The sequence below is a fragment of the Pseudoliparis swirei genome, chromosome 8 (genome assembly GCF_029220125.1).
Source record: "Pseudoliparis swirei isolate HS2019 ecotype Mariana Trench chromosome 8, NWPU_hadal_v1, whole genome shotgun sequence".
NCBI lineage: Eukaryota > Metazoa > Chordata > Actinopteri > Perciformes > Liparidae > Pseudoliparis > Pseudoliparis swirei.
Window position 1 is genome coordinate 22,105,771 of NC_079395.1, and position 27,660 is coordinate 22,133,430.

The window sequence follows — 27,660 nt, forward strand, 5'->3', positions numbered from 1 at the left end:
TTCAAAGACTAGTCTGTTTCAGAGACTCTCACAGGTTCAATCAGCTGTCTCACACACACACTTATGAGCAGGTTCCTTGGCCACCCCCTGTGGCCTACTTCTCTCTCTCTCCCTCTCTCTGTGTCTCTCGGCCTTGTGAGTCCTCTGGGATCACACTGGTACCCGGCCAGTGGTTTTTCCTACCACATGGTAAAGGCAGGGAACAGATTGGATAAACACAGCCCTTTCCTGCCCCCCCTTCCCCTTCCGCCGAAACGCACACAAACCTCCGACACACACACACACACGCACACACTGTCCATTAATGAAGCAGCCGTGCGTAAAATAACCAGATTTTCTCTAGCTTCACTGCTTCTCTTTCTTCTTTTGCTTTCTTGATCCCCCCCTACCTCCCCTCTCTTCCTCTTCCTTCTCCTCCTCCTCTCTCTTCCTTCCTTCCTGGCCCCAAACCCGCGGCCCGCATCCCCTCACTTGAGCGTAATTACACATACAGCGCGCCGGCTCCAGCGCGCCGTCCTCCATTTGGGAACAAAGGTATAAATTATAGCGGCTTAGATCCCGGCGGTAATGGGAGGTGGGCGGGAGCGCACGTGTCCTCCGGAGGAAGAGGGGAGACCGCTCGCCGCCGAAGGCGTCAGATCGGGGTCTCCTCGCGCTCCTCGCTCCTCCGTCTGCGCCTCCCTCGGCCGTCTCCGGCGGGGAGGAACAACAGAAATAAAACCCAGCGTTGTTTACACGGCAGATATTTCCTGTAGTAAAGCCCGGAGGTGACAGACGCTGCGGCAGCCAAACTTTGAACAGCGCAGACGGACCGCAGCGAGCCGCCGATCCCGCCGCCGCCGCCCTTCTTTCAACCCGGACCAACGCCGCGGCACGAGTCGGCACAGAGCGACGCCGCCGACCTCGCTTCTTGTTAATCAAAATAATCGAGGAACGAGCCGTTCTGAGGAGAAAAATAAAAAGTCTTAGAGGCGTGCCGCGGAGTGCCGGGGCCCCGCTGGCTTTCACACCAGCCCGAGTTTACACCGTGTGATGTCACCCGGTGACACCGCTCAGGCAGGCCGTAGGAGCGCCGCATCGCCCGCTTCAGGGATGAGTCGGCGTGAAAACGAGTAGATGCCGCTTCTCTTTCCAGTGCGTCAATATGCGCCGTGTGTGTTTCTGCTGAGCGGAGGCCCTCCAGAGAGGCCGGCGTGCCACCGGCGCTGCGGCGACGTGTTCTGTGCGGGCGGCTTCGATAATTGCGGTTTGACAGTGTGCCGGTTAGTTCATCAGGTCTGCTGGAGCCGCCGAGTGATTACTGCCGGCTCCAGGTGAGGCGGAACTCGCCAAGCTGTCGATAAGGTCGTCGTAACTCGGCGGCCCGGCCGCTCGGCGCTCTTTTTGTTCACGGCGTACGGAGAGAAAAAAGGCCGTCCGTTTCAAGGTCAGCGTCCCGATTCAGTCTCTCAGACGCAGTGTTTGCTCGAGAGCCTCTCATCCCGAAGCCAGCTGGCCACGGGGCCTCCGGAACCTTCCTCAGGGGGTTACCGTTAGCCGGAAGTCAGCAGGTCACATGACTCGATGTCAAGATGCTGACCCGGAGCAGCACTCTCCACACAGCTGCAACGGAGAGGCAGTTCTTATAAATAGACCCGCTATCTACTTTAAGCCACTTTCATCACACATCCAACCCGTCTTTGGGAATAATCTTCTCCAGCCTTCAGTATTACTCGTTATTAGGGCTGCAACAACGAATCGATAACATCGATGATTAAAATAGTTGGCAACGAATTTCATTATCGATTCGTTGTGTCGCCCGATTATTACGGCGCTCAGTAAGTCGCGGAGTATAAACAAAGTTGAGTTGAGCGCAGAGCGGCGCAGGAGAAACCAGAGCGGAGGGAGAGGAGAGACGGAACGCTGCGTTGTGAGAGCCAATCAGCGCTGAGCTGCTCCGCTGTTGATGAATGTAATTGGCTGCTGCTGCTCACGTGGCGCTGGATGCGGAAGTCATTCACGTAGTCGGAGACATTCACGGAGCGAAGTGCGCCTACGGGTGATGTTATGAACCCAGACACCAGGGCGCTACATGTCACGACGTGTGTGGCATTTCCACAAGAGTATAACGTAGAAAACGTGGTTATTTATTCCGTGGCGGATAGCGGAAAATATTTTTCCACGGAGAAAGGCAACGGAGATAAGCCACGACGCCACTCGCTGTGAGCGCTGCGCGCGCAGACAACATTTAACGGAGCGGAGCAGCGCGTGCGCTCTGATCGCTCTTTTAATGAAGTTTCGATACTAAAAGTATGCTAAATCACATCGTTTTTAACGTACGGGTACTTTGTTAGTATCGCTGCAGCGTGACAGCAGCAGATGTAGCGGACTAACATTCAAGCTAACCTAACTTCCCAAACGCTGTGGACATCTGAACGCTGATTGGCCGAGACGCGACACGTCCCATCAAAGATGTTCTATTGCGAAGAGCACCACTCCACATTTTCTCCGCGTCTCACTGCAATCTCAACGGCAGCGGGCCAGGTGAAAAAAATAATAAATCGGAACGCGTCTCTGATATTGTTCAGGGGGCGGGGCCACATGGGGACCACTGCTCAGGAGAGGAACGCTGTCAGTCTGTTTCTGACGGGTTCATCACCATGGTGACCAGTGAACAGGTTCATCACATGCTGACCAGTGGGTCTCCAGGACCTTTCCATGACTTTAAACCAAATTTCCATGATTAAACATTTTGTGAAAACTCTGTCTATACGTGACAAAGTGAGAAGATGTCGTATTTAAACTAACAATGAGAATTCCAAAGCATACCGTATATATACCGTGTAAATTAACATTTGAATAAAACAAATTTTCATTACTTTTCCAAATATTTTGGGAATTTATTTTTTTCAATTACTTTTCTAGGCCTGCTAATAGCCATTTAAAAATTCCATGACTTTTCCAGGTTTTCCATGACCGTACGGACCCTGTTTTGAACAAAGGGTTGAAAATTAAAGTTTTTGTTTTTTTATCCGATTAATCGATAAAATAATCAACCGGTTAATCGATTATCAAAATAATCGTTAGTTGCAGCCCTACTCGTTATACAGTCCCACATTTAACCCTTTAAACTAAGTCCCGACAAGTGAGTGTTCCAGGTAAACAAACCGCTACTTGGTGCTTTAACGCCTCCATTATTTTCAATATGTTTTCCATTTATCTCCGTATTTCCCGGTGCCATGTGAACGCTTGTCCCAGATGAACACCAGTGTGCCGTTGCGAAACCACACAAGTTAACACTTTCTTTCTCTGTCGCGGTTTAACGTCTGGCAGCCGACGGAGGAGTAGTGCTGCTCTAGTTTAGAGATTTTAATCTGTCGATTTTATTTGATGAATCGTCTGGTCAGAAATGACACAATCCAAAAGCAAAACGGATGCGTTTTAATATCAAACGACCAGGAAAACCCAGAAGCTATTCAAGCGTGAGGCAGGAACCGGTGAAAAGTTGGAACCTTTAGGAAAGCTTTTCTCACTGGCAGATAGTTTGGTCTTTGTTATTTGCGCCTAAAAAGTTGTGTTGTCCCGATGTTAGCGTTCATATCTACGTACCATTTAAAATACCACGGGACATTTGACAATGTTGAATGCATAAGATATTCGGTTTTTATTCAATATATTAAGACCCTAATGTGACGACGGGTTTTCATTTCTTGACCAGAGAACAGCAGATGGAGTGAAGCGCAGTGGGGAAACTCAGCTGAGGTGGCGTTGTGTGTCTGTCGTCGGTGTGCGGCGCTGAGGTAACTTTACGCTAGCAATGCGACGTAATCGAGCAACGGGAAGTTTCCTGTTGAGGTATGGGAAGTAGAATTGATCGTTTAACATCATCGTGGTTACGATGCTAGATTCCATTAGCGCATTAATGGGAATCGTCAACCGGTGTTAGCATCAAGCTAACGGGCTAATCGCTTGTTTGTCTCGTGTATGCTAGCTGCCAGGGGTTGTTTAGTGTATGTGTGTGTGTATATATATATATATATATACTAGGGATGCACCGATCTGATCGGCGCTGATCCATATCGGCCGATATTCCCATTATCGGTTTTGATCGCCGTTCTCAAAACGGCCGATCAGATGACGGAACATCTGCGAGAACTATCAGACGTTTCAATCGCCGCGCACCTCAACGGAGACGATGCGCCCGGCGAGGGCCGCAGAGTGAGAGGTCAGAGGGGATCCTCACCACCGAGCGGCGTCCCCGTCCCCCGAGTTGAATCTCTGGGTCGACTCAGCCGACTCTCACATGTCTGAGCCCCTAGAGATGCTCACGGTAAACACATTCCATCAGGAGCAAAGAGGGGTTTGATAACGTTAGCGGAAGGATTTAAGTGACAACATCCAGTTTTGCAAAGTTAGCGGAAAGAACCACGTGAAACAACATCCGTTTATCAAAATAAGATGTCGACAAATCATACACGAACATATAAAAGTAAACAATGAACTGATGTATCTTTATAGATAGTTTCTGAGATTTAGCTTAAATTATGCTAACATTAAAACATGTTTACTGTACCAAGGAAGAGTTTATAAAAATAAGTCAGACTTTTGTATGTTAAGAAAAGTCCTGTATATAGATTTCCCCAAGAGTTCCAGGAAATGAATAATGCAGATGTGTTCCATACATATCTGAAATCCCCATCACTGGCAATCAATCAATTGTAATGTATCAATTAGGACATTTTTCAAAGTAAAAGTCCTAAATCTTTAAAGAAATCGGTAATTTCTTTAATGTTTGAGGTGCTTTATATATGTATTTCCTCATAGTCCTAGGAAATAATGCTACACAATAAATAGAATGCTTCAATCGACACCGTGATCGGTGATCGGTATTATCGGTGATCGGCAGATACTTATTTCAATGATCGGCACCAAAAACCTGATCGGTGCATCTCTAATATATACATATATATATGTTTGGTTGTATATATATGTATATATACACACACACATATATATATCTTTGGTTGTATATATGTATATATATATATATATTCACACACACATATATATATATATATGTTTGGTTGTATATATATACATATATATATATGTTTGGTTGTATATATATATGTGTGTGTGTGTATATACATGTTATATCCATACACACGCGCAAAACTACTCCTGTGTATATACAGTTTCTTTGGACATTCCAAACCTGTTTGAATTGCATACGCTCTCTGCTCAGTAGCTACTTTAATAGATGAAGGAACATCAGTTCAACTTTGTACTCTTGAGACGACTTGTGGGAAACTGTTTGCTCCCAAGTTCTGGTGTTCTGATCGCTTCAGAGGCGGCTCGGTCTGTGAAGCCGCCGCCTTCGGATTCTGGAGCAGAAGGAGGAAGCAATGAGAAGCTGGTGGACAAAAAACCTGCTCCAGCTGAAAAAAAGAACATCTGCCTTGCGACAGAAAGCAGGTGTGTTTCTGTGAGGGACACCGATTACCCATAATGCCACACTGCCAGCTTTTGCTTTGATTGCAGAACAGTTAATATCGCTGTGAGGCGCTGATGGCTCTGTGATGCACCAGCGTACTCAAACCCCAGGGGGGCCCGTCTGAGACTGAGCCTCAGTAACTTAAAGTTAGCGGAGTTAGGTGATTCTGGGGCACGCCACAATACTTCTGAGGAAAAGGAAAATTACCAATTTGTGCGCACCGTTTCATGTGAGGAGGTCGATAAGTGGGTGACGCAAAATCAGTGGGAGGAGTGGAGTGTGGAGGAGGAACTAAATGAGGTGAAGGGGGATGGCTGTTGTGTTATTTAAGAAGAAAAGGTGCATAAAAGCAGCAGACCGTCCCGGTCCTGCCTACACCCACTCATTCACACTAACATCCACCTACCTCCACCCTCTCACCCGGGTGGTGCGAGGGCCACCCAGTCCCTGGGTTGTCTTTGTACGCGGCGTCTCGTGATCAGTTTTTCTAAAATCCTGCATGCAAATGTGGCGTGCTGAGTAATGCTGAAGCAGGTCTGCTGTATGCGTGTTTATTCTCCTTTTACCAAGGGAGATCCATACACACTGCCCCCAACCGCCCCCACCTCAATTTGACTACCCAACAAAAGAACTTCTTTCTTTTCAACACACACACACACACACACACCACACACACACACACACACACACACTTGCACACAGGGAGAGTCATTGAGTGTGTGTGTTAGAACAAAAGGGGCCCAGCAGATGCAACTCTTGTTTGAACAGCAGCAGCTGCCATCCAGCCAGCCAACAGGTCTGGGATCTGTTTCTGTACAGCAGTGGACCGGTAGCTCCTCGGTCGGCAAGTCATTCAGCCGCCAGTCAGTCTTGGTGTGTGTGTGTGTGTGTGCATCCGTGTGTGTGCATGTGAAGGAGAGTTCGTTTTTTCTTCTTCCAATGTTTGCATTAATTTTTTTACTGCAACTGATAACCGTTCTAGAAATACAAGTTAATCCACTGCACCTCCGCTCAGCAGGTAACACGGCCGAAACACGAGTGTGTGTGATGCAACATCCAGAGGGTAAAGGTTTGGGGGAGGCTATACTTGTGATTTCACAGCCAATATTGCAGTATGGACTGTGAAAAATATCCAGTACTAGGGGGACGACATGGTTAAATTGTGTACTAGCAACATACCTGTGGACTATTGATCTGAAATGCATATTGGGCATACAACGATGTGTTTTTAACCTCTTGGCTTAAGTTTGAAGTAACTTACATTTGCTAGTTTCGTGACTTGAAGAAACGCCTAATTTCCACCCCACAATTCACCTTTTGGACTCGCGTCCGGTTCTTTCCTTTTCTATAGCGGTCAACACTGCGGCCAGCAACCGTCAGGCCATGTTTGATTCTCAGTTTATTGCCAACTTCTTTTACTCTGCTACCAAACATCAGTCGTACGCCATTGTGGGCAGTGCGGTATGCAGGCTGATTATAAGATCGAGGCCCTATTTAAGGTAGCTTTTTCATGTTGTTTCAAGACGGTAGGATTGTTCATGAGGTTTTGTACTAGTGAGGTAATCCAGGGAAAGTATCGGGTAATGAGAAACCCTAAAAGGAGTTGTGTAGGGCCGTACCAGGCAGCACAAGCTATTATATTATCAAATATGTTGCCATTCAAAAGTAGCGTGCTATGGCTACATAGATGTCTATGGCAATAATGGTAAACTACAAGTTGGTTATGTCTAACAAATAGGTTTGATATTAAACTTCTCTTTACAGTAGCCGTTCTAGCTGCTAGCATAGAGCTCAGCTCACCTGGATGAACAGCCAAAGCCGTCACTCTGACATTCCCTCCAATGGCGCGGCGCTGGGCCGCGATACGGTCCCGGCAAAGAGGATGTTGTGTGGAGATTGTAAATCCCTTTGAATAAACAAAGCAATGTTGAATCTCGAGCTATATGCCAGTGGGAACACTTGGCATGTTGCTAAAAGATAAATGTTGAAAGAAATATTCACCAAAACGATCACAACCCCTTATTCACACAAGAATGATTCTTGGGTCAAATCCCAGTGAATGCTGCGCGTTCCGGGTCCTTGGTGGTGGACGTCGTGTCATGAATCCGTCTTTGAATGCGTCACTAACTTTCTGCCGTTGTACATGTCGACGCAAACCGCCAAGGAGTGTTTTAAGTCCATTCAGCACTTCATTCAAGTGTGCAGCGTCCTTCTGGTCCAATGCACTCATTCCATTTTTCTATTCCCCCCCTCCTCTCTCCTCTGTCCGTCTCACCAGGAACCTACATTAGGATCATGGAGTAGCAAGCTTCAAATTAGCAGTTAGCTGATTAGCTCCTCACTGCACAACACACCTCCCTACCATCCAGTCCCCCCCCCACCCCCCATCTGCGGGCCCCCCACCCAGCCATGGCGGACCCCGGGATGTTGAGTTTATTCGGGGACGATGCAGGGCTGTTCTCCGATGAATTGGATGGTTTAGGGGACTGCTTTCCCCAGCAGCCGGCCTCCGCCCAGTCCAACCCTTTGGCCCAGGAGACGAATCCCTCTCTGAACCACGAGCAGCAGGGAACCAGGAGCTACCACCAGGGGATGATCCACAGCACGGTGCCTGGTCCCGGGCAGCCTAAACTGGGGCAGATCTACGACCACGGCCCCTACACGGGCTACGATCAACCCGGGGCCCCCGGAGGACGAATGATTGCCCAGAACGGTCCCAGCCAGGGGCCGCCGAACGTGAACACGGCCATGAATGGTATGGCTTCCCACTACCATAACAACCCAGCTAACTCTAGCAACCCCCTCCACGGGTACCCGGGCGACGCGGGCGGAGGAGGAAGCGGGGGTGGCGTTTGGGGCCAGCAGCAGCAGCAAGCGCAGCAGACCAGATCGGCTTATCAGCAGCCTCCGGCACAACCGGGGGGCGGGCCCAACCAGATGGGAGCCTACCAGATGTCTCAAGGCAACTACGGTGGGATGCAAGTCACGCCTACACCCAATGCAGCTCGCATGAACCAACTCTATCCGTCGCAGAGCATGGTGCCCCCTCCGGCTCAAGACCCGGCTCACTACCTGGGGCATGTTGGAATTGGTGGTGCTCAGATGAGACACCCCCAGCCCCAGTCACAACCCCAGGGCTACCCCAACATGGGCCCCACACCCCGATACCCACACTCCCCCTCCCGACAGCCGCCGCACCAACAAGGCATGGGAGGGTTTGGGGGCGCCCAGTACCCTGGCTACCAGGCCCAGTATGGAGCCATGGGACCTGGGATGGGCCAGAGTGCCAACTCTAATGTCAATGCTAACACAAGCCAGGCCATGGGACCAGCGCAGCTCGGCCAGAGGTTTAACCAGGCATCAACCCCAGCCGCTGGGCCACAGGGGCAGCGATACCCTCCTGGACCGGCGCACCAAGCCCAGCCCCTTCCGACCCATTCTGCCCCGATGCAGCAGGCGGGGAAGCAGGGCCAGCCTATGCACCCTCAGAGTCTGCCCCAGACCCAGAACCAGCCCCAATCCCAACTTGTCCCCCCAGCTCAGGGAACCTACCCCTCCCCCTCATCCATGTCCCCCATGCGGGTTCTGGGAACCCCGACCCCTCCTCCCCAGCAGGGCAGACCCCCCAGTGCGGGGCTAGCTGGGGCCCCGGAGGTTGCAGGGTACACAGCCCTGCAGTCTCAGCCCAATGCTCTGGCCCAGAGGCCTCCCCAAATCCCTCTGTCTGCCCCACAACACCAGCAGCCCCCCAGTGCGGGGCAGATGTACACCGGCCTGGGGCCACAGCGCGGTCCTCAAATGGGGCCCAGCAGGCCTCAGCAAGGTAAGCGCACGACAGGTGATGCTTTTCCATCGACCGCACATCCATTCAATCTTCCACTCTCCACGTTTAGAAAGGTGCAAGTACAACACGGGTGTTGGCGTGAGCTCGTCTTCACACGATTTCCGCCACGTGTTCACAGCAGTTGAAATACCAACGGACCCGGGAATAAATTTGGGAACACGACACCCAATTAGAAAAAGACAAAGCTCTGGCTGTCTACCTACATGGCGGCGTCGTACCAGCAACCCTCCAGAATACAGGAGAACTGGGGTTTAAAAAGGCCGACAGCTGGAGGATTGTTGAAGTAGTTGAGAAACTTAATCTGACCTGTGAACCTGCACTTTACACTTTTTGATCTCCCTCACTTATTGACCAATGCGTTAGATTTAAGTTGAGCTTCTTTTTTTATTCTTCTGTTCTGAATTTAGTTTTGCTTATGCTTTTCAAAGCTTTAAAAAAACAACTATAAACTTATTTTTATGTAATAGAAGCTGGTTTCCAGCTTGTGTGTTTAATTTAACATTCTACACGCGTGTGCGACGGGTTTGGGGATTGAAACGGCAGCAAAGAAAAGTAGTCGTTGTCGTGGCGACGGACAGGCGGCGAGCCACGTCGTTGTCGGCCGTGCGTCACGCCGTCGGTGCTGACCCCGTGTTCCTCTCGCCGTCCCAGGGCCTCTGGAAGCTCCCGCCTGCCAGGGGGGGGACCAGCGTCTGCTCCAGGCCCCGCAGCAGGGCCCCCGCAGCGGGCTTCCCAACCCCATGGGTTTCCAGGGTCCGGTCGTCGGGCAGCACGGCGCCCCGCTCCAGGGCTTGGCGGCGCCCGCCCAGAGCGCTCCGGTGCAGCACGCGCACATGTCCGCCCAGCCGCACCACCTGCAGAGCACGCCCCCTCCCCCCAACCAGGCCGCCCACCCCTGGGCGCCTCCCGCCTCCCACTCGCTCTCCTCACCCCCTCTCACCCCACAGAAAGTGCCTCACGTACAGGTGAGTCTCCCTTCAAACAACCACTTTGATGTGAGTGTGAGATGAATGCCATGCATTTGTTTTCATGTGTGGGTGGTTTTCATGAGTGTTTATTTGTCATGTGGGTGGGGGGGAATGTGTGTGTTTGGAGTCTGTGTGTTTGTGTACAAAGATGTGTGTTCATGACATTTGAGAACACAGCGGTCCGCTGGTTCAGTGTGTGTGTGTTTTGCCTTTTGTGTCTTCTGCTGTGTGGTTGTGTTTCCGTGGTTGTGTGTGTGTGGGGGGGGAAATGGATTTTTGCAGCTGTTTGTTTCCTGTGAGCTGCATATCCTGAGATGTGTGCAACATACACAAACACACACAGAGGCGCCACCAGCGTAATCTCTCCTCCCCCTTGCTCCCACGTCTCCCCCTCTCTATAGAGGAAACCTCCCTTCCTGTCTCCCTCCTCCCGTCTCCTCTCTTTCCGCTCTCTCTCTCTGTCTGTCCCCTCTCTCTCTCTCTCCCTCTCTGTCCTGTCGGTCTCGCTGTTTGTCTTTCCCGTTTAATTTCTAAGTTCATGTGGTGAAGCCGGATGTGCACAAAGACAGGCGGCTTGTAAAAGAGGGAGAAAGTAAAGAAGAAAAGGGGGGAGAAAGAAAAAACTGGTGGGTAATTCAGAGATCGGGGGAGGGGGCAAAACATGCTAAGAGGAAAAGAAGTGGGAAAACAAGCCAAGAATCCAGTATCTCTCTCTCTCTTTCTCTCCCTCTCTCTCTTGCATGGGAGAAGGAATGGGGGCTGGGCCGGGGAGAGGTCGGCGGCGCTGAATGGCGACCTCCATGTTTGTGTTGGGCGCTCCGCCGCTGCGTCACGCGCCCTCCGGCTCCCATTAGCTTGCTGTGTTGCTCAAAGCCCTCTTTCTCCACTGACCCATTCACACACAATAGCGGCCCTGTTGCCCCCCCCCCCCACCTCTCCTCTCTCACTGCTCCCCCACTCCACCTCCGAGACGAGCGGCGCTGCGTTTGGTTGATATTTCAGCCGTCACTCTGGATCTATCCAGCGCTCCTGACCTAGATGCCGGGTTGACTGGTGAGCCCCGCGCCGCACACCCGGGTCATCTGCATGAGCCCTCCCCACTCTAGCTGCAGGCCCGGCAGCACCCGTCATTACACACACACACACACACACACACACACACACACACGCCGACAGTGTGGCTTGGGATGGTCTGGTCTGGGATGCGATTGCCAATGTGCCCGGGGAAATGGGATGGTCGAGCTAGAGGAGAACCCAGAGCGGTACGTGGCACATGAAGGGAGTTCTCTCTGTGCCTCATCGTGCACTTGTTTGAAAGACACACACACACACACATACACAAGCACACCAACCAAGCTGGTCAGTCAGTCATAATGACTGTATGTCTGGTACTCTAAGCTCCATCTGTTCACTAAGCATGGTTATTACACACACACGCACACACACACGTGCCTCCGTCAGCAGCTCAAGGTCACAGTTCTGGCAGAGTGCGGCGCTGTGACCTTTATTCTACATCTCTCACATACACACACACACACACACTGTGTTGCGTGCAGCACTTTAGTTGACATATAACATGCCTGTCTCGCCCCTCCCCCGCTCTCGCGTGCTGTCAGCGGGCTGCCGTACCATCCAGCTCGCTTCGGCGTTGAGGAAACGCTCCTCTGGCGTTCAGACTCATCGTCGGTGTTATTCTAACCCGACTGTCTGTCTGTGTGCCGGCTCCTGATTGTCCCGTTCAGCAATGAGGACATTTTTCACTAAAATGTCCCTTTTCAAAAAATAAATAAAACAAAAACCCAAAGTAGTCGACGCTCGAGTGCAACTCGTTTGCCCGTTTCTTCCTCAAGCTTTTTTAAAATAGTTTGTACACATCCGGCCATCAGACCAGAAGCACAGAAATGCCGATGATGTCATCAGACCCGTCGGAAACGACGGATACCTACCGGCAAATTAAGAGAAAACGGGCCACGGAGAGCCTCAGCAGACGTCCAGAGAGACGACGCTCCGTCATCCTCCGACGGGCCGGCGGCTCGAGCCCCTCGCCCGGCCGCCGCTCCCTCGGCCGATTCATCCCGCTTTTGTTTGGTAGAGTGATTTTTATTGGAAACCCACCTCTCCATATTTGAAGAGCTGCGACGTGCAGTTGCTGAACACAGCGGAGGCCCTTCTCTTCTCCTCCTCCTCCTCCTCGTGGCTTTTTTCATCGAGAGATGAAACGTTAAGCATTTATTCACGCCAGACATCTCCGCTTTAAAAATGATGAGGGTTCACCTACTCTGTGCGATCAATTTGTGCTGCACAAGTCAAAGTATGAAATGTCTTTAATTATATATAGCTGTAGGGAATATGGCCTAGATAAGACAACAGTTAAATACAAGCAATGCACACGTGGCTTCAAATGCATTCATTCCATTGCATTTTCTATTTATAATAATAAAACTGCAGCGATCTTGAGTTAATAAAAACACCCTTTTAGGTATTAATTATGGAATAATTAAACTCGCACCTTTAGCTAATCTGTTGTATTATACCTAGGTGGGTGTTTGCATAAACATGAACGAATAGGCCGACCGTTGTCACCAGATTAAAAGGTTGAATTCTGATTGGTACGCAGAGCGACGTCCGTCACTGAAGTGAAGCCGACGCCGAGTCGACGGCTCTTCAATCCAGACCCTTTGAATTGGTGTGTGTGGACGGCGGTCCCGTCTTCTGTCGCCAATTCGGCCGGTATCATCGCTGTGCGTCCAGGGTCGCAAAGCGTCCGCCAGCAGCGCGTTTCAACCAGCTCCACGAGAACAAGACATGTCCACGCTGATTTCTACAAAGTGAATCCGATAACGTCAGCGGCCGGTGCTGCCGTTTGGCCGTGGGACCGGCGCAGTGGGCCAGAGGTTTAACCCCCCCCCCCCCCCCCCAGGCCAGCCTACGCACCCTCAAAATGAGCTCCGTATCGAAATTGCCGGGCGGTTACGGCAAGAAGCCGAAGGATGCAAACCGTGTTTTCTTTCCCTCTCCATCCTTTGGGAGTCTTAAGTGTTTCTGCCTGGTAGATTTAACCCTTCATCTCACTCCACTTCCAGCTGTCCCGCCCTCCTTCAGCTCCCTCGCCCTCCACCCTCCCCTCTCCACTCCAGCTTCCTCCTCACACAGAGAAGGGGGGGGGGGTGTTGGAGGAGAGGTCCCCCCCACCCCCACCCGTAGAGATGAAACTCAACCCCGTTGGTCTCCTCCGGGTCTGTTCTCCGGACTCGAGGCCACTCGTTCATCGAGGGCTTTTACGGATCATTTCATTAAATTCACTTATTGGTGATATTATTAAGACCTGTGTCGGAGGTGCATTATTATAACGGTGTTCCAATGACCCGTCGTGGAGGACCGCATGTACTCCAGCGTAACCCGGCACGCCATCCAGCTGAATTCACCATGCAGAACACCAGTGTGTGTGTGTCCATTGTCATTCGTGTGATTGATTATCTGGGAAGCTTGGCAGGAGGACAGATTTATCTCTTGACACTGCACCCCCCCCCCCCCCCACACACACACACACATCTATCTCTCTCCCTCCCCCCTCCCCTAGTTATCTCCATCCTCTCCTCCCCCTATTTGCGTGTCTAAATGTCTCGGTTTACGTGTGTCAGCAGGTGTTTGTGTGCAGAGGTGTGAGGGACGTGTGACCTTGCAGTAGTTTGTTGTGAGGTGTGTGTGTGTGTGTGTGTGTGTGGACATTAGCATTCTCCTGATGGAAGTGGACTTTCAATGATGGCACCCCAACTCTTTCCTCCTCCACGTGAACACCACAGAGGTGTGTGTGTGTGTGTACACACGGAGGAGCTGCTGCCGTGGCATTTCGCCATAAACTTGCTGATGCTCACACACACACACACACACCTCTTTGACACTCGCGCACATGTGCACACTCTCAAAGGCACACTGGTATGACACACACACACACACACATACTCCCTCGCTGCGCCTTTTTGAAGTATGGAGATAATTTATTCGTGTCATGATGCCTGATTTCCCATCTGCTACTGGGACCCTGAGCAGCTGGAGAGAGAGGCAGAGAGAGAGAGAGGAAGGAAGGGAGGGAGGGCTGGAAGAGAGGATGAGGGAGGAGAGGCAGCTGGAGAGGCTCCCAACAGCTGGTAACCAGTTGCCTGTCACAGGGAGCACTGAGAATTTGGTCTGCAGGAGAGCGAAGCGGGAGGAAAAAAAGAGGCGTCAGCCGGTTAGTTATCGAAGGTTAGCCCCCCGAAGGAGGGAGGAGACGCAGGAGGGGAAGGGCACCGTGGCAACAGGGAGTCCAGGAGAGGGCGGAGGTGGTAGCCATGTGCTCTGGAGTTGGCCATTACTGACAATCCCCCCCCCAACATCCAGCACTGTTGACGCTGACGGTTGCAAGCGGCACATCTCAACGCACCTCAGACTGATTCACATCGGGACGATGCATCGATTAGTCCACCGACAGCAAGGCTTCATCGTCATGTTTTAAATAAGATTCTCCCGTTTGGTGGAAAGCCGTAGTAGAAACATTTCTGACATTTTCTAGAATTTCTAGTGTAATTGATAATTATCTAAATGTTAGTTGCAGCCATTTAGTTTCCTTATTTTTACGCATGTAGGCCTGCAAATATGCAGGCATGAGAATCCCTCACCTTTCGGCGAAATTCGCTGTTTTGAAACCAAAATAGGTGACTTACGTGAATCGTGTAGATCCGAAGAGTTTTTGTTTTGGGGTAGGGGGGGGGGGTCAATTGGCCGGCCGCCGTTTATGAGATTGGAGTGGGACACGGAGAAAATGTGGAGTGGGTGCTCTTCGCAATAGAACATCTTTGATGGGACATGTCGCGTCTCGGCCAATCAGCGTCAAGATGTCTTCAGCGTTTGGGGGTTCAGGTTAGCTTGAATGTTAGCCGCGACATCTGCTGCTGTCACGCTGCACGGTGTAGCGACACTAACAAAGTACCCGTACGTTAAACACAACGTGATTTAGCATATGTTTAGTATCGATACTTCATTAAAAGAGCGATCAGAGCGCACGCGCTGCTCCGTGTCGAGCTGTCTGCGCACACTGCGCTGCGCAGCTCACAGCGAGAGAAGAGGCGCAGCTTTAGAGACTTCGGCTTAACAAATAAAAAGATGCCAGAAGTGAAATGTTTCAGTCTGTAAAGTTCTGTAACTCTCCAGCTGCTCATCCTGATGAACTGTGGATCATCTGGTCAGAGACTAACGGCCTCATAGTGATCATCAATGCTATGATGGAACCATGTAGTTTCATTCATATCTGGCTGTATTAATACTAATATTACTGACATTTGTTAAGTGTTGAAAAAGTTGCTAAAAAGTGAACCATACAGATGTTTTATTTATTACTATTATAGATAAATATACCAGTCTCGTATTTATGGTACCATATTGTTTTTATTGTATTGAATTCTGGTATCGGGTATCATGATATTTATGGCAGGTATGTAATATGTATAGAAGTTATAATATGAGTATCGTGACAAACAGGTAGAGACAGAACAGATTCAGGGAACAGTCCACGAGGACTGTTCAGGAAAAAAAAGGAAGTTGGTTCATGAATGACTTTAACCATATTATATATAATGACAATGTATATTTGTTATTACTATCATTACAGGGCTGAGTCAGAGCGGAGGACCTTTTGTTCTTAAACTGTTTATTATCATTATTTAGATTTGTGGTCAGAACAATAAAATGACTGTAGTTGTGGTTCTAAAAGCTTTGAGGCTTCAAAAAACGTGGATGTGGTGTGGTGAAAAAAAAAAAATCACCTGCACCCCCCCCCCCCCGTTGTCACCTTTTTCACCCCTCATGAGTTTGCAGGTATGAATATTAATATTACTGCCATTTGTTAAGTGTTGAAAATACTTAAGATATTTTATTTATTACTATTATAGATAAATATACCAGTCTTATTTATGGTATACTGTTTTATGGTAATGTATCAGTAGCCTATCATGATATTTATGGCAGGTATGGTATAAGATCGTGACAACCAGGTAGAGGCAGAACAGACTCAAGGAACAGACTCGTGGCTCAGCAGAGCTCAAGACTTGAAGACTTGTTCACGCCAAAAAAAAAGGAAGTTGGTTCATGAATGACCATATTATACACAATATTACTATTATTATAGGGCCCGATCACTGACTGGGTGTCAGAATGGAGGACCTACAGATTACAACGTCCGACATCGATGTTCGTGGAAGTCACCAGCACCCCCCCCCCCCCCGTGCGCCTATCCTTCTCACCTTTTTCACCCCTGACCCGTTTTCATGCCTGAATATGGAATGAAGTATAAAGTTTTTTTATATTATCACAGAGGTCATGAAGTGCTTTGCAAAGGTCACCAAGACAAACGCAACATACAAAAAACAAAGTGACCATAACACGGGCCAAAACATTACAACGGGTGAGAAAGCATAATAAAATACACTTTAATAGATGGAACACCTTTGCATTCAGTTATTAACACTGCGGTCCAGCGCTTGATAGCATTGACAGAATCAAGGTTTACGAAAACGATTATCTACATTATAATTTGTGAAAGGCAAACGACACGAGACCCAAAGATACACTTTATATGTCTAAGAAGCAGAAAGACATTTATGAAGCTGTAAGTTAAATAACTTTTCTGTTGAGTGATGATGATTGTAGCGCCAGAGGAACATGAGCATATTTTCATGCCTCTTGGAAAATGCTGCCCATATCTGTACAGTGGATATATACATTTCTATATATATATATTAATATATATAAATATGTATTGATATATTTATATATATACATATTTATTGATATTTATATATATTTGAAACATTTATATTTATTTATCATTATATATTTATTTATAAATATGTGTATATTTGTAGATATATGTTTGTTATACAGGACTGTCTCAGAAAATTAGAATATTGTGATGAAGTTCTTTATTTTCTGTAATGCAATTAAAAAAACAAAAATGTCATGCATTCTGGATTCATTACAAATCAACTGAAATATTGCAAGCCTTTTATTCTGATTTATTGCTGATTATGGCTTACAGCTTAAGAAAACTCAAATATCCTATCTCTAAATATTAGAATATCATGAAAAAGTATACTAGTAGGGTATTAAACAAATCACTTGAATTGTCTAATTAACTCGAAACACCTGCAAGGGTTTCCTGAGCCTTGACAAACACTCAGCTGTTATAAATCTTTTTTTTAACTTGGTCTGAGGAAATATTAAAATTTTATGAGATAGGATTTTAGAGTTTTCTTAAGCTGTAAGCCATAATCAGCAATATTAAAAGAATAAAAGGCTTGCAATATTTCAGTTGATTTGTAATGAATCCAGAATGCATGACATTTTTGTTTTTTTAATTGCATTACAGAAAATAAAGAACTTTATCACAATATTCTAATTTTCTGAGACAGTCCTGTATATATATAAATATGTTTGTTATATATGTGTGTATATATATATATAAAACATTTATATTTATTTATGGTTATATGTTTATTTATAAATATGTATATATACATTTATATATGTATTTATTAGGGCTGTCAGCGTTAACGCGTTAATCTATGCGATTAATTTGGCTGCGTTAACGCACTAAAATATTTTAACGCAATTTTTTAAAAAATTTTGTAAACCGCGGCAGTACGGTTTGACACTGTTTCCGTTTTTAAAACAATTATTTCTCCGCGAAAATAAGGAGCAGAAATCAGTTTAACTCGTGGATGAATCAGTCGGGTTTCCTCCTGCTCCTCCTTCCTCCCGTCTCCCCCTCTGATACACAGAGGAACGGAGGGGCGACGTGTCGGGGGACGCGGCGCGGAAAGAACTCGTCACACGAAACCTTCAACGTGATTGGTCAATCCGTTTGTCTGTCAACATTTCGGGGAAAAAACAACCAATGAACACTCAGTAAATCACAAAGGACCTCCCACCTCACACGTAAGGCTCATTTAGCAGCCTGTCAGTCAGAAAACCAGAAAACACGGCACCAGGACAACTGAGCCTCATTGAATAGAGCTGAGATTGTTCTGGAATGTTTGATGTATAACACGTGGGGGTGTGTCACATGCAAAAGACTTTAAACGGTGAATTTAATTTATTTTGTAAAATGTATAAAATGCCCCCAGCCTCCAGAGGGTTAACGTGACATATGTGAATGTCAGTCAGTTACCAAGGCCACTGGTTCTGCTGTGTTCAATGTTAAAGATGACAGGACCAATGGGGTCTCAATATACTTTTTTTTTTTTACTAATCTGATGTTTCACTGAAGAAACAATTTATCATCCACGATATTAAATACCTCGCTGGCACTGTATATGTAGGAGCCTCTTTGAAAACACAGCTCTGTGAAGTTCTGTCTTTAAAAAGAAGGAAAACACTTAAGCGCGATTAATCGCGATTAATTAATCGCAATTTCAAAATGTGCGATTAATTAGTTAGTTTTTTTTAATCGATTGACAGCCCTAGTATTTATATATGAATATGTTATTTATATATAAATGTATTTATATTTCTTTATTAATTTTGTTCAAGTTTCTGTAAACCTTTTTAACGGCTGTCTTTCTCCCTCACCTCCCAGCATTCCCCCATCGACCCGTCGGGCGACGCCTCAATGAAGGTTCCTGACCGGCCGGCGGTCGGCGTCTGCTCCCCCGGCCAGCCTATCAGCACAGAGCAGCCCGGCAACCAGGAGACCAAGCCAAAAAAGAAAAGGAAGAAGAAAGCAAAAGTGGCGAGCGGAGAGAAAGAAGAGGGAGGGAAGAACGCGGCAAGAGAAACGCCGGCGGCGGCCGGAGGCGCAGAGGAAGACGTGAAGTCTGAATTTCCCGGCACAGGAAGTGATGCGGGTGAGCGGGTGACTGGCAAAGGAACGGTAGAGGGAAGTTCACCACCGGTGGAGGAGAAGAAGAAGCGCAAAAAGAAACCAAAGGAGAAGGTGGAGGGCAAGGAGCCCAAGACCCCGAAGACACCCAAGACCCCCAAAGAGCCCAAGGAGAAGAAAACCAAGAGCTCCACGCCCAAGACCAAGACCCCCAAGAGAACCAGGTGAGCGCTCCCATTGGTCCTCGTGCGTCGGCTCATTTCTAGAAGTGTGTGAATATGTATGTGAAGAGTATGAGTTCAGGCCGACGGACGCGTTTGAGTGGACTTGGCGCCGTTGTTCATCCGGGCCGCACGACTCGGCCCCGCAGCCTCCGGAGCCGCGTTCGCCAAACCCATCACTCATGTGGCCAACCAGGGGGAACCGAAGGGGTCGCGACCTCTGAGCTGTGAACCACAGACGCTGTGTGTGTGTGTGTGTGTGTGTGATCACAGCGCTCGGTGGAGCGTGCAGCGTGCGCCGCTACGCTGGCGGATCGGAGGATCAATCACATCTTCTTGTATGGATGCGGATCAACCGGGTCAGAACTGCTGTCAGCCACGCAGGTCGGGTGGAAAGCGGCGCTGTTCACATTCTAAGTCTTTACCCGTCACTCTGTCAGTTGCACCCCCCCCCCCCGTTTATTTCTAAAGAACAGACCCCTTCGAGGGACTCGGATGTGACGCGTGCGGCTCGGCTTCCCAACAGGAAGTGGCTGTGTTCGCCGTCCCGGGTCGTGTTGGCGCCGATGTGTTTTGACCTGCATTATAAAGGCGTGTGTCTCTTTAAGAGCCGGGCGTGTTTAGTTGTATTTGTGTCCCGTCCTGTGACGCCTGCAGCTTCCTGCCGGCTGACCGTGAGCGTCAGGATGTCCACGAGCCGCTCCAGCCTCCGGTTCTCTGCGTCCGCACGGCGTCTCTTATCGGGCTCCTCCTACACTTTTCCTCTCTGGCTTCATCACTTCATCTCTTTTATTTATGTTTTGGGATATCACTGATGTGTTCTTTGCGTCGGATCAGAGAGAGAGGGGGGGGGGGGGTGTGTGTGTGTGCGTGCGCACCAGGGACCCGGATGTGGTTTCACAGAGGAGGTGGAAACTTGATCAGACTGAGGAATGTGTCAGGCAGCCCCCATCTCTCTCTCTTTCTCTCTCTCTCTCTCTCTCTCTCTCTCTCTGTGTGTGTGTGTCTCTCTCTCTCTCTGTGTCTCTCTCTCTGTGTGCGTGTGTGTCTCTCTCTTTGTGTGTGTGTGTGTGTGTGTGTGTGTGTCTCTGTGTGTGTGTGTGTGTGTGTGTGTGTGTGTCTCTCTCTGTGTGTGTGTGTGTGTGTGTGTGTGTGTGTCTCTCTCTGTGTGTGTGTGTGTCCCAGCCTTCAGTCTCCCTCCCTTTCATCCCGAGGAAGAGGGAGGGCCAAAGCAGCAGGCAGGGGTCAGCGCTGGGGGAGGTGTGTGTGTGCAGGCAGGCATCGCCCACTGGAAAAGAGGCGGGGGGGTGGGGGGGGCTGCTAGAGAGTGTGTGTGTAAAACAGTGAGAAGGCATGCTGTGTGTGTTGGGGGAGGGGTCGCCGGTGATCTTTGTGGCAGAAAATGGCGTCCAATGATAATGAAGGCCACGCTGCTGACCACTCCACAGTAGGTTGTGTGTGTGTGGGCAGAGGGGGGGGGGGGTCTTCTCCAGCCCCCCTGTGAGTGTGTTGTTAAACTAGCGCTTATCTGTTGTCGGGCTGTTCCTCCATCTTGAGCGGCAGCCCGGAGCACCAGGTTAATTTAGCATAATAATGGCTGCCGGCCATTCACTGCTCCTCCAAAATGGTGGCCCGCTGCAACTATCTTCTCTTTTATTCTCTCCTTTCTCCCCCTCCCTCCAGTCCCTCCTCTTCCTGCTGAAGAGGAGCGCAGCCTTTCATCTCTTCCCCTCCGCCGCCCTCATCCATCATCTCTCCGTCTCCACTCTTCTCCCAGACTTCTTTCTGGATTATGCCACCGGGTCGAGGCCCCGCGGTCCAGCCTGCTCATAACACATCTCTATTGTCTTAAACAAAGAGCACATTGTCTTAAACGATGCGTTGGGCCCGGCGTTGTGGCGGCTCGGTCCTCACGGGAAAGTCCGACGGTACACATGAAAGTGTAGGTTTCCTTTTAGAGGAATTGAGACTTTCCTGATTTCTCATTTTAAAAGCTGTTCAAATGTACTTTATTCAAACTCTTCAAAGGTCTACACACACACACACACACACACACACACACACACACACACACACACGTGTGCCATCACATTTCTTGAGGATTTGTGATTCCCCCCCGTGGGTCCAGATAGCAGCTGGAGCTGTGGCCTGCAGCGGCGTCGTCTTTTCTTTCTTTCGTCACTTCCTCTTTTTTTTAATGCAAGTTTTTGAATTAGTTAAATTTTAAAAAATGAGTTTTTTTGTTTTCTACTCTTCCCCGCGGTCAGTTTTCACGTTGTTCTAGCGGCGATCTGACATTAAAATCATTGTCGTTTCCGTCTGCACGGAGAAAACGAGAGACTGCGTTGAAGAGGCGAACGTCCTTTATTTATCCAGGACGCGTTCAGATTATTGTGGCCATAATCTCGCCGTATCGCCCGGGCCTGAAACCTCCTCGAGTATCTGCTCGCCCCATTGTCGAGCACAGTGTCGGTCAGGAAATCAAAAGCCACCCAAGCGCCACTCGTCACCCGGGCTGGTTCTGACGTCTCCGATGTACATCTGGGGTGACTCTGGTTCACAGTGTGTTGTGTTGAGTTGTGTTGTGTTGTGTTGGTTTGGTTGTGTTGGTTCGGTTGTGTTGGTTTGGTTGTGTTGTGTTGGTTCGGTTGTGTTGTGTTGTGTTGGTTCGGTTGTGTTGGTTTGGTTGTGTTGTGTTGGTTCGGTTGTGTTGTGTTGTGTTGGTTTGGTTGTGTTGTACGGCGTTCAAAGGGTTAACGGGCGACTTCTCGTCAATAACAACGGGAGTTTGATGTTGATACAGAGATGGATGCATGCAGCACTGTTGGTGTCAGCTGTCCAGGAAGGTGTGTGTGTGTGTGTGTGCTCCAGAGAGAATCATGTGCTTTACTCGTCCAGTCAGCTCCCTCCTCTCCTCTGACCTTGCTCTCTCCATCCCTCTTTTCCTTTGCTCCCTGTCTCCCTCTCTCAGAGGAAGTACATCTATAAATAACCCAGCGCTCAGCTGCCACACCTCTCTCTCTGTGTGTGTGTGTGTGTGTGTGTGTGTGTGTGTGTGTGTGTGTGTGTGTGTGTGTGTGTGTGTGTGTGTGTGTGTGTGTGTGTGTGTGTGTGTGTGTGTGTGTGTGTGTGTGTGTGTGTGTGTGTGTGTGTGTGTGTGTGTGTGTGTGTGTGTGTGTGTGTGTGTGTGTGTGTGTGTGTGTGTGTGTGTGACATCACAGCAGGTGTCCCTCACCCTTCCCCCGTTTTATTTTTATTTGTCTCCTTCCTCGCGTCTACTCGTCCCACTCCCTATTTTTTACTCCATTGCTTCCTGTCTTTTCTTTCACCCATCCCTCCCCCGACCTGAAAGGAGCATCTCGGCTCCTCCGACACACACACACACACACACACACACGGTGCTCCACAGCTGGCCCGGCATGTGTGAGTGCCGACTCTGAGCCCACGAGTAGCAGAGTGAATGAGAGACGGGGGGGGGGGGGGTACACCTGGACTTAAAGAAGCGGCGTCTCTTTCATCAGACGGTTACCAGCCTCACAACCCGTCATCAAATAAAAACCTACTTTGTTCTTGACTTGCAATAACCACATTTGTTATGAACACAACTTCCACAAAAGGTAGCAAAAGGTTTCTTATTGACACGTTAGTCACACATCATTCGTGTGTGTGTGTTCACCTGATGAATGCACTCTTGTAGCTCTTGTTTTGGTCTCCACCAACTCCTGGGGGAGCCCTGTGGGCTTGTAGAGCTTTTAAAGCTGTAGAAAAGGCCAACGCAACAACCTTTTAACTAGTTTTTTGACCATATACTTCATGAGTGTTCCAGTGCTGTGCGTTTACACTCCGATACACAAGCGGTGTGGCCCGCTTCGAAGAGTTTCGGCGCCTCTGAAGCGCATCGGCGCGGCCCAGATGGGCCGAGGCTCTTCGTTCATCCAGCTCCTGGATGAAACCCGCCCCACAACGGGTCCGCACTGTGGTCGACTTTAATTAAAGGAAATGGAGGTTTTAATAAATTCCAAACTCTGGACCCAGCGGGGGGGGAAAGACAGCTTCAACCCCTCTGCTGTCAAGAATGCTGCAGGAATTAGTCCCATGTCAGCATTTTTTTTCCTGCCCAATCCAAAAGCCAATGGAAGAATCTCATTGGCTCGTTGACGAGGGGCCGGCGAGACGCTTACTTCCTGTTGGCTGCAGAACGATGTCATCACGGCGGTCCACGCCAAATCCAGACGCAGCCACCGCGTCCGCCTAGAAGGACCAGACTCGTGTTACCAGCTGACGACTTTTTTGGAGTTTATCGTGGTCCAGGATGAAGCTTTTGGGGACAACTAGACAAGAGAGAGGGGGATGAGGAGGAGGAGGAGGAGGAGGACTGAAGAGAACCACCAGAGCAGAGTTTTAGAGAGGTGATGAAGTGATTAAAGAGAGAAGTGAGGCCACGAAGACGCTCGGAGGAAGAGAGGAGAAGGCAGCCAAGTGGAGAAGTGTGTGTCTGTGTGTGTGTGTGTGTGCGTGCGGCCAGATGGCTCCAGCGTGTGGCGACCAGCCAGAGGAACAGGTGCAGGTCACATGACCAGCCGTTACCAGGGAGATGGTGATTGCTTTTGGCGTGAGGATGAAAGGAGAAGGGCCCCGGGGACAGAGAGGGGGGGAGAGGGGGAGCCGGCAGGAGGGAAGCAGGAAGAGAGAGAGGGAGGGGGAGAGGGAGGGGGATCGAGTCATACAGCGCTGCAAAGGGCAACGCTCAAACTACAAAAGACACAGCTGCTGTGCGTTCTGCACGATCTCCTTCAAGTTGGTGGAGGAAGTCGATGTGGCCTTCAAGGCCCAACTGTATTTTGGTAAAGGAGAGCGTCGGTGGGTCGGGGGCCCCCGCTCCAATGGAGGATCCAGTTCCAGGTTTGCAAAAAGAAAAATAACCCCACGGCTCCAATGGAAACACGTGAAGACGCACACTCACCAAGACGCTTCTCTTTCCGTTCTTACGCTACGTCACAGCTGTAGCCAATCAATGCTGACGCTACAGGTACCTCTGTTTATAGACTCCTATACAACCAGAGGAGTCGCCCCCTGGTGGTCAGGAGAGAGAATGCAGCTTTAACACATGAAGCATAGACTTCTATACAACCAGAGGAGTCGCCCCCTGGTGGTCAGGAGAGAGAATGCAGCTTTAACACATGAAGCATAGACTTCTATACAACCAGAGTCGCCCCCTGGTGGTCAGGAGAGAGAATGCAGCTTTAACACTGCTGAACACATGACGTGTCCACGAGTCACAATCTGACCTTTGAACAAAAGTCACCAAAAACTATTTAATGTTCATGAAGTTAATAGTTGTGAAATGGGGTTAGGCTCCACTTGTCTCTCTCTCTCTCCTCCTCTGTGCTGTCTCCATAGAGCCAGCTCCTCTCCTCTCCATGCCAGAGATTAGAGGAAGCTTGAGGGCCTTTCAGCCCCCCCCCCTCTCATTCTGGGGCCTCTCTCTCTCCCCTGTCCCTCTCTGTCTGCTTGTCTCTCTCTCCCTCCCCTGCCTGTCTCTCTTTCTGCCCCTCCCCCTCTCTTCCTCTCCGTGCCTCTATCTCTCCATCTTGCTCCCTCTGCCTCTTCACGGTCTTTCATCACATTAACCCCCCGTGTGCCAGAGCCCGAGGCACACTAATGATTTCTAAATGGGTAAATCAAACATGGCCACTGCCCTGGGACACACACACACACTTTGAGGACTTGTTCTTCTGTTTTTTAGTCGTCGTCCCCCCCCACCACACACACACACACTTGTCTCTTCAGTGAATATTCAGCTATTTGCTTTTCTTTTTTCTCCCCCTCCAGCAGTAAGAAGGTCGAGTCTGAGGGCGGAGCCAGCGCTGCTAAGAAGGAATCCAAGAGGAAAAGAGAGCAGTCGATCAGCGACGACGTGGAGGTGAAGTCTCCGCCCCCCTCGCCTCTCGAGGAGGACGACGATGACGGCGTACAGGTGCGTTTCTTCAGGCCGCCGTCCGTCTGTTTGTGTTGTAAACCGTCCGCGTTGACAGACGCAGCACGCCAAGTTCACACTGCACGGTCAGCGACTTTCTACCTTTTCAGTGCACTAAGTTTGAAATGCAATGTGAGATGTTGAGGGGGAAAGCACGACTCCGCCGCCTCCCTCCTCGGACCCCTTCTTGGATACATACTGTGTGTGCCGATGTGATTATGTAAACACGGCAGCTGGCCGCCGGCTCTCGCTCCGACGTGAAGGCGTCCTCTCATCCGTTTTATTCGATGTGACCGTGCCGGACCTCACGCGACAGAATAATGGACATTTGAGTGCATTTCCTGGCAGACGACGGCCCGAGGTTTCCCGTCTACTTCGCTGCTCTCACCTGAAGCCACGTGCTCACACACCTCCCTCTGCTTCACGGCCGGGGGGGGGGGGGTTCTGCAAAGGGTCGCTCGTCTAACGCCGACGTCCTCTCCCTCTGTCCGACAGAAGCGTCGCTCCAGCCGCCAGGTGAAGAGGAAAAGGTACACGGAGGAACTGGAGTTCCGGATCTCGGACGACGACAACAACAGCGGAGACGACTCGCCGGCGCCCAAGTCCCCGTCGTCGTCACAGCAACAGGTACGTCGGGGGCGAGTCCTCCAGCCCCCCTCGTGCCGCGGCGTCGGTCACGAGACTGACGGCTCCAAACGTGTCTGAGCATCGATTATCAGAACCGTCCAGTACGGAGAGAGAAGGCTTCAGGTCAGGTGTAATCTACTTAACCTTTGATCTATTTTGAATGACTGTTTGTATTTTATTCGGGCAAAGCTCTCGTACGGCTGCTTGTTTAGAGCAGGTGGGTCATTTATAAAGATCTTTATCTGTAAGTTACTGAGAGGAAACCACTCGGGTGTCTGAAGCTCACGGTGAAACTTACTGGCCCCCTTTAGCAGGAGCGGAATATATATATCTATGAAAACTCTTCCTAGGGGCACCAACACTCAAATATGTCTGTTTGCAGGACATGGTGGAGACAGAGGGGCCCGTCGTGGAGAAGATCATGAGCAAACGCATCACCAAGAAACAGGTGAGACACACACACAAAAACACACAAACACACGCGCACACAGGGCCGAGTCACTGTTTACGTCATCTGATTAGCCGCTCCACAGCTGGCCTGAGCAGATCACACACACACACGCGGCTCAGACAGCGCGTATTCACTGGGTAAGCGGAGACGAGCGCTCTTATGTGTCATTATGTGTGTGCGCACTTGGAGCTGTGTGTGTGTGTGTGTGTACACGGCTTTGTTTTAGGCGGCTCGTCTACAGAAAGCTCATCCCTGAGCCAACACACGCACGCGCATCTAGTCACCAGCCAACTTTTCTTTGCTCGCCAGCTGCCAATGGGTTACCCCCCACCTACACACACACACACACACACACACACACACACACACGGCTCCATTCAGAGTTGACCTCGAGCTTGGCATCCAGCCCAAACCACAATGCTAGCTACGCCAGACGCCAAGCTAGCATTTCCTCAGGCTGTGTGTGTGTGATTGATGATTCATGGCATTACAGTAGTAGTAGCATGGTGGTGTGTGTGTTACAGTGGTAATAGTGAATGAAGTGGACGGCGGTGCTTGAAAGAGCTACTGTTGTATTTCCCTTCACACACAAACACTGTTCGTACAGAGAAATAATTTTTAAAGCTGTTCTAACGTTTGTCACATTTCCTTTTGACTAATAACACATTTATATAGAGGAAGTTTTATTTAGTTATATTTGTTATGCTCCATCTACTTCGCCGAGCTTCGTTCACATCTGACATTTCTGATTTATCCCAAACAGCAAAATGAATGACACAATGATGTCCCTCAGTATACAGGACTGTCTCAGAAAATTAGAATATTGTGATAAAGTTCTTTATTTTCTGTAATGCAATTAAAAAAACAAAAATGTCATGCATTCTGGATTCATTACAAATCAACTGAAATATTGCAAGCCTTTTATTCCTTTAATATTGCTGATTATGGCTTACAGCTTAAGAAAACTCAAAAATCCTATCTCTAAATATTAGAATATCATGAAAAAGTATACTAGTAGGGTATTAAACAAATCACTTGAATTGTCTAATTAACTCGAAACACCTGCAAACACATTTTCAAATGTTTGACAAACACTCAGCTGTTATAAATCTTTTTTTTTACTTGGTCTGAGGAAATATTCAAATTTTATGAGATAGGATTTTAGAGTTTTCTTAAGCTGTAAGCCATAATCAGCAATATTAAAAGAATAAAAGGCTTGCAATATTTCAGTTGATTTGTAATGAA

The 27,660-nt window shown here is 49.1% G+C and overlaps 1 protein-coding gene across 3 annotated transcripts in view; it reads left to right on the forward strand.

The window, feature by feature from the left end:
* Positions 1-27,660, forward strand: part of chd7 (chromodomain helicase DNA binding protein 7) — a 65,285-nt gene that overhangs the window by 7,831 nt on the left and 29,794 nt on the right. For 2 of the 3 annotated variants that reach the window (XM_056420216.1, XM_056420217.1), the window contains exons 2-7: positions 7,752-9,296; positions 9,969-10,282; positions 18,897-19,363; positions 25,193-25,337; positions 25,833-25,964; positions 26,347-26,412. In XM_056420216.1, coding sequence (XP_056276191.1) covers positions 7,883-9,296; positions 9,969-10,282; positions 18,897-19,363; positions 25,193-25,337; positions 25,833-25,964; positions 26,347-26,412 — 2,538 coding nt within the window. In that variant the 5' untranslated portion in view covers positions 7,752-7,882. The remainder of the gene's footprint in view (positions 1-7,751; positions 9,297-9,968; positions 10,283-18,896; positions 19,364-25,192; positions 25,338-25,832; positions 25,965-26,346; positions 26,413-27,660) is intronic. The other variant, XM_056420218.1, reaches the window with a different exon arrangement.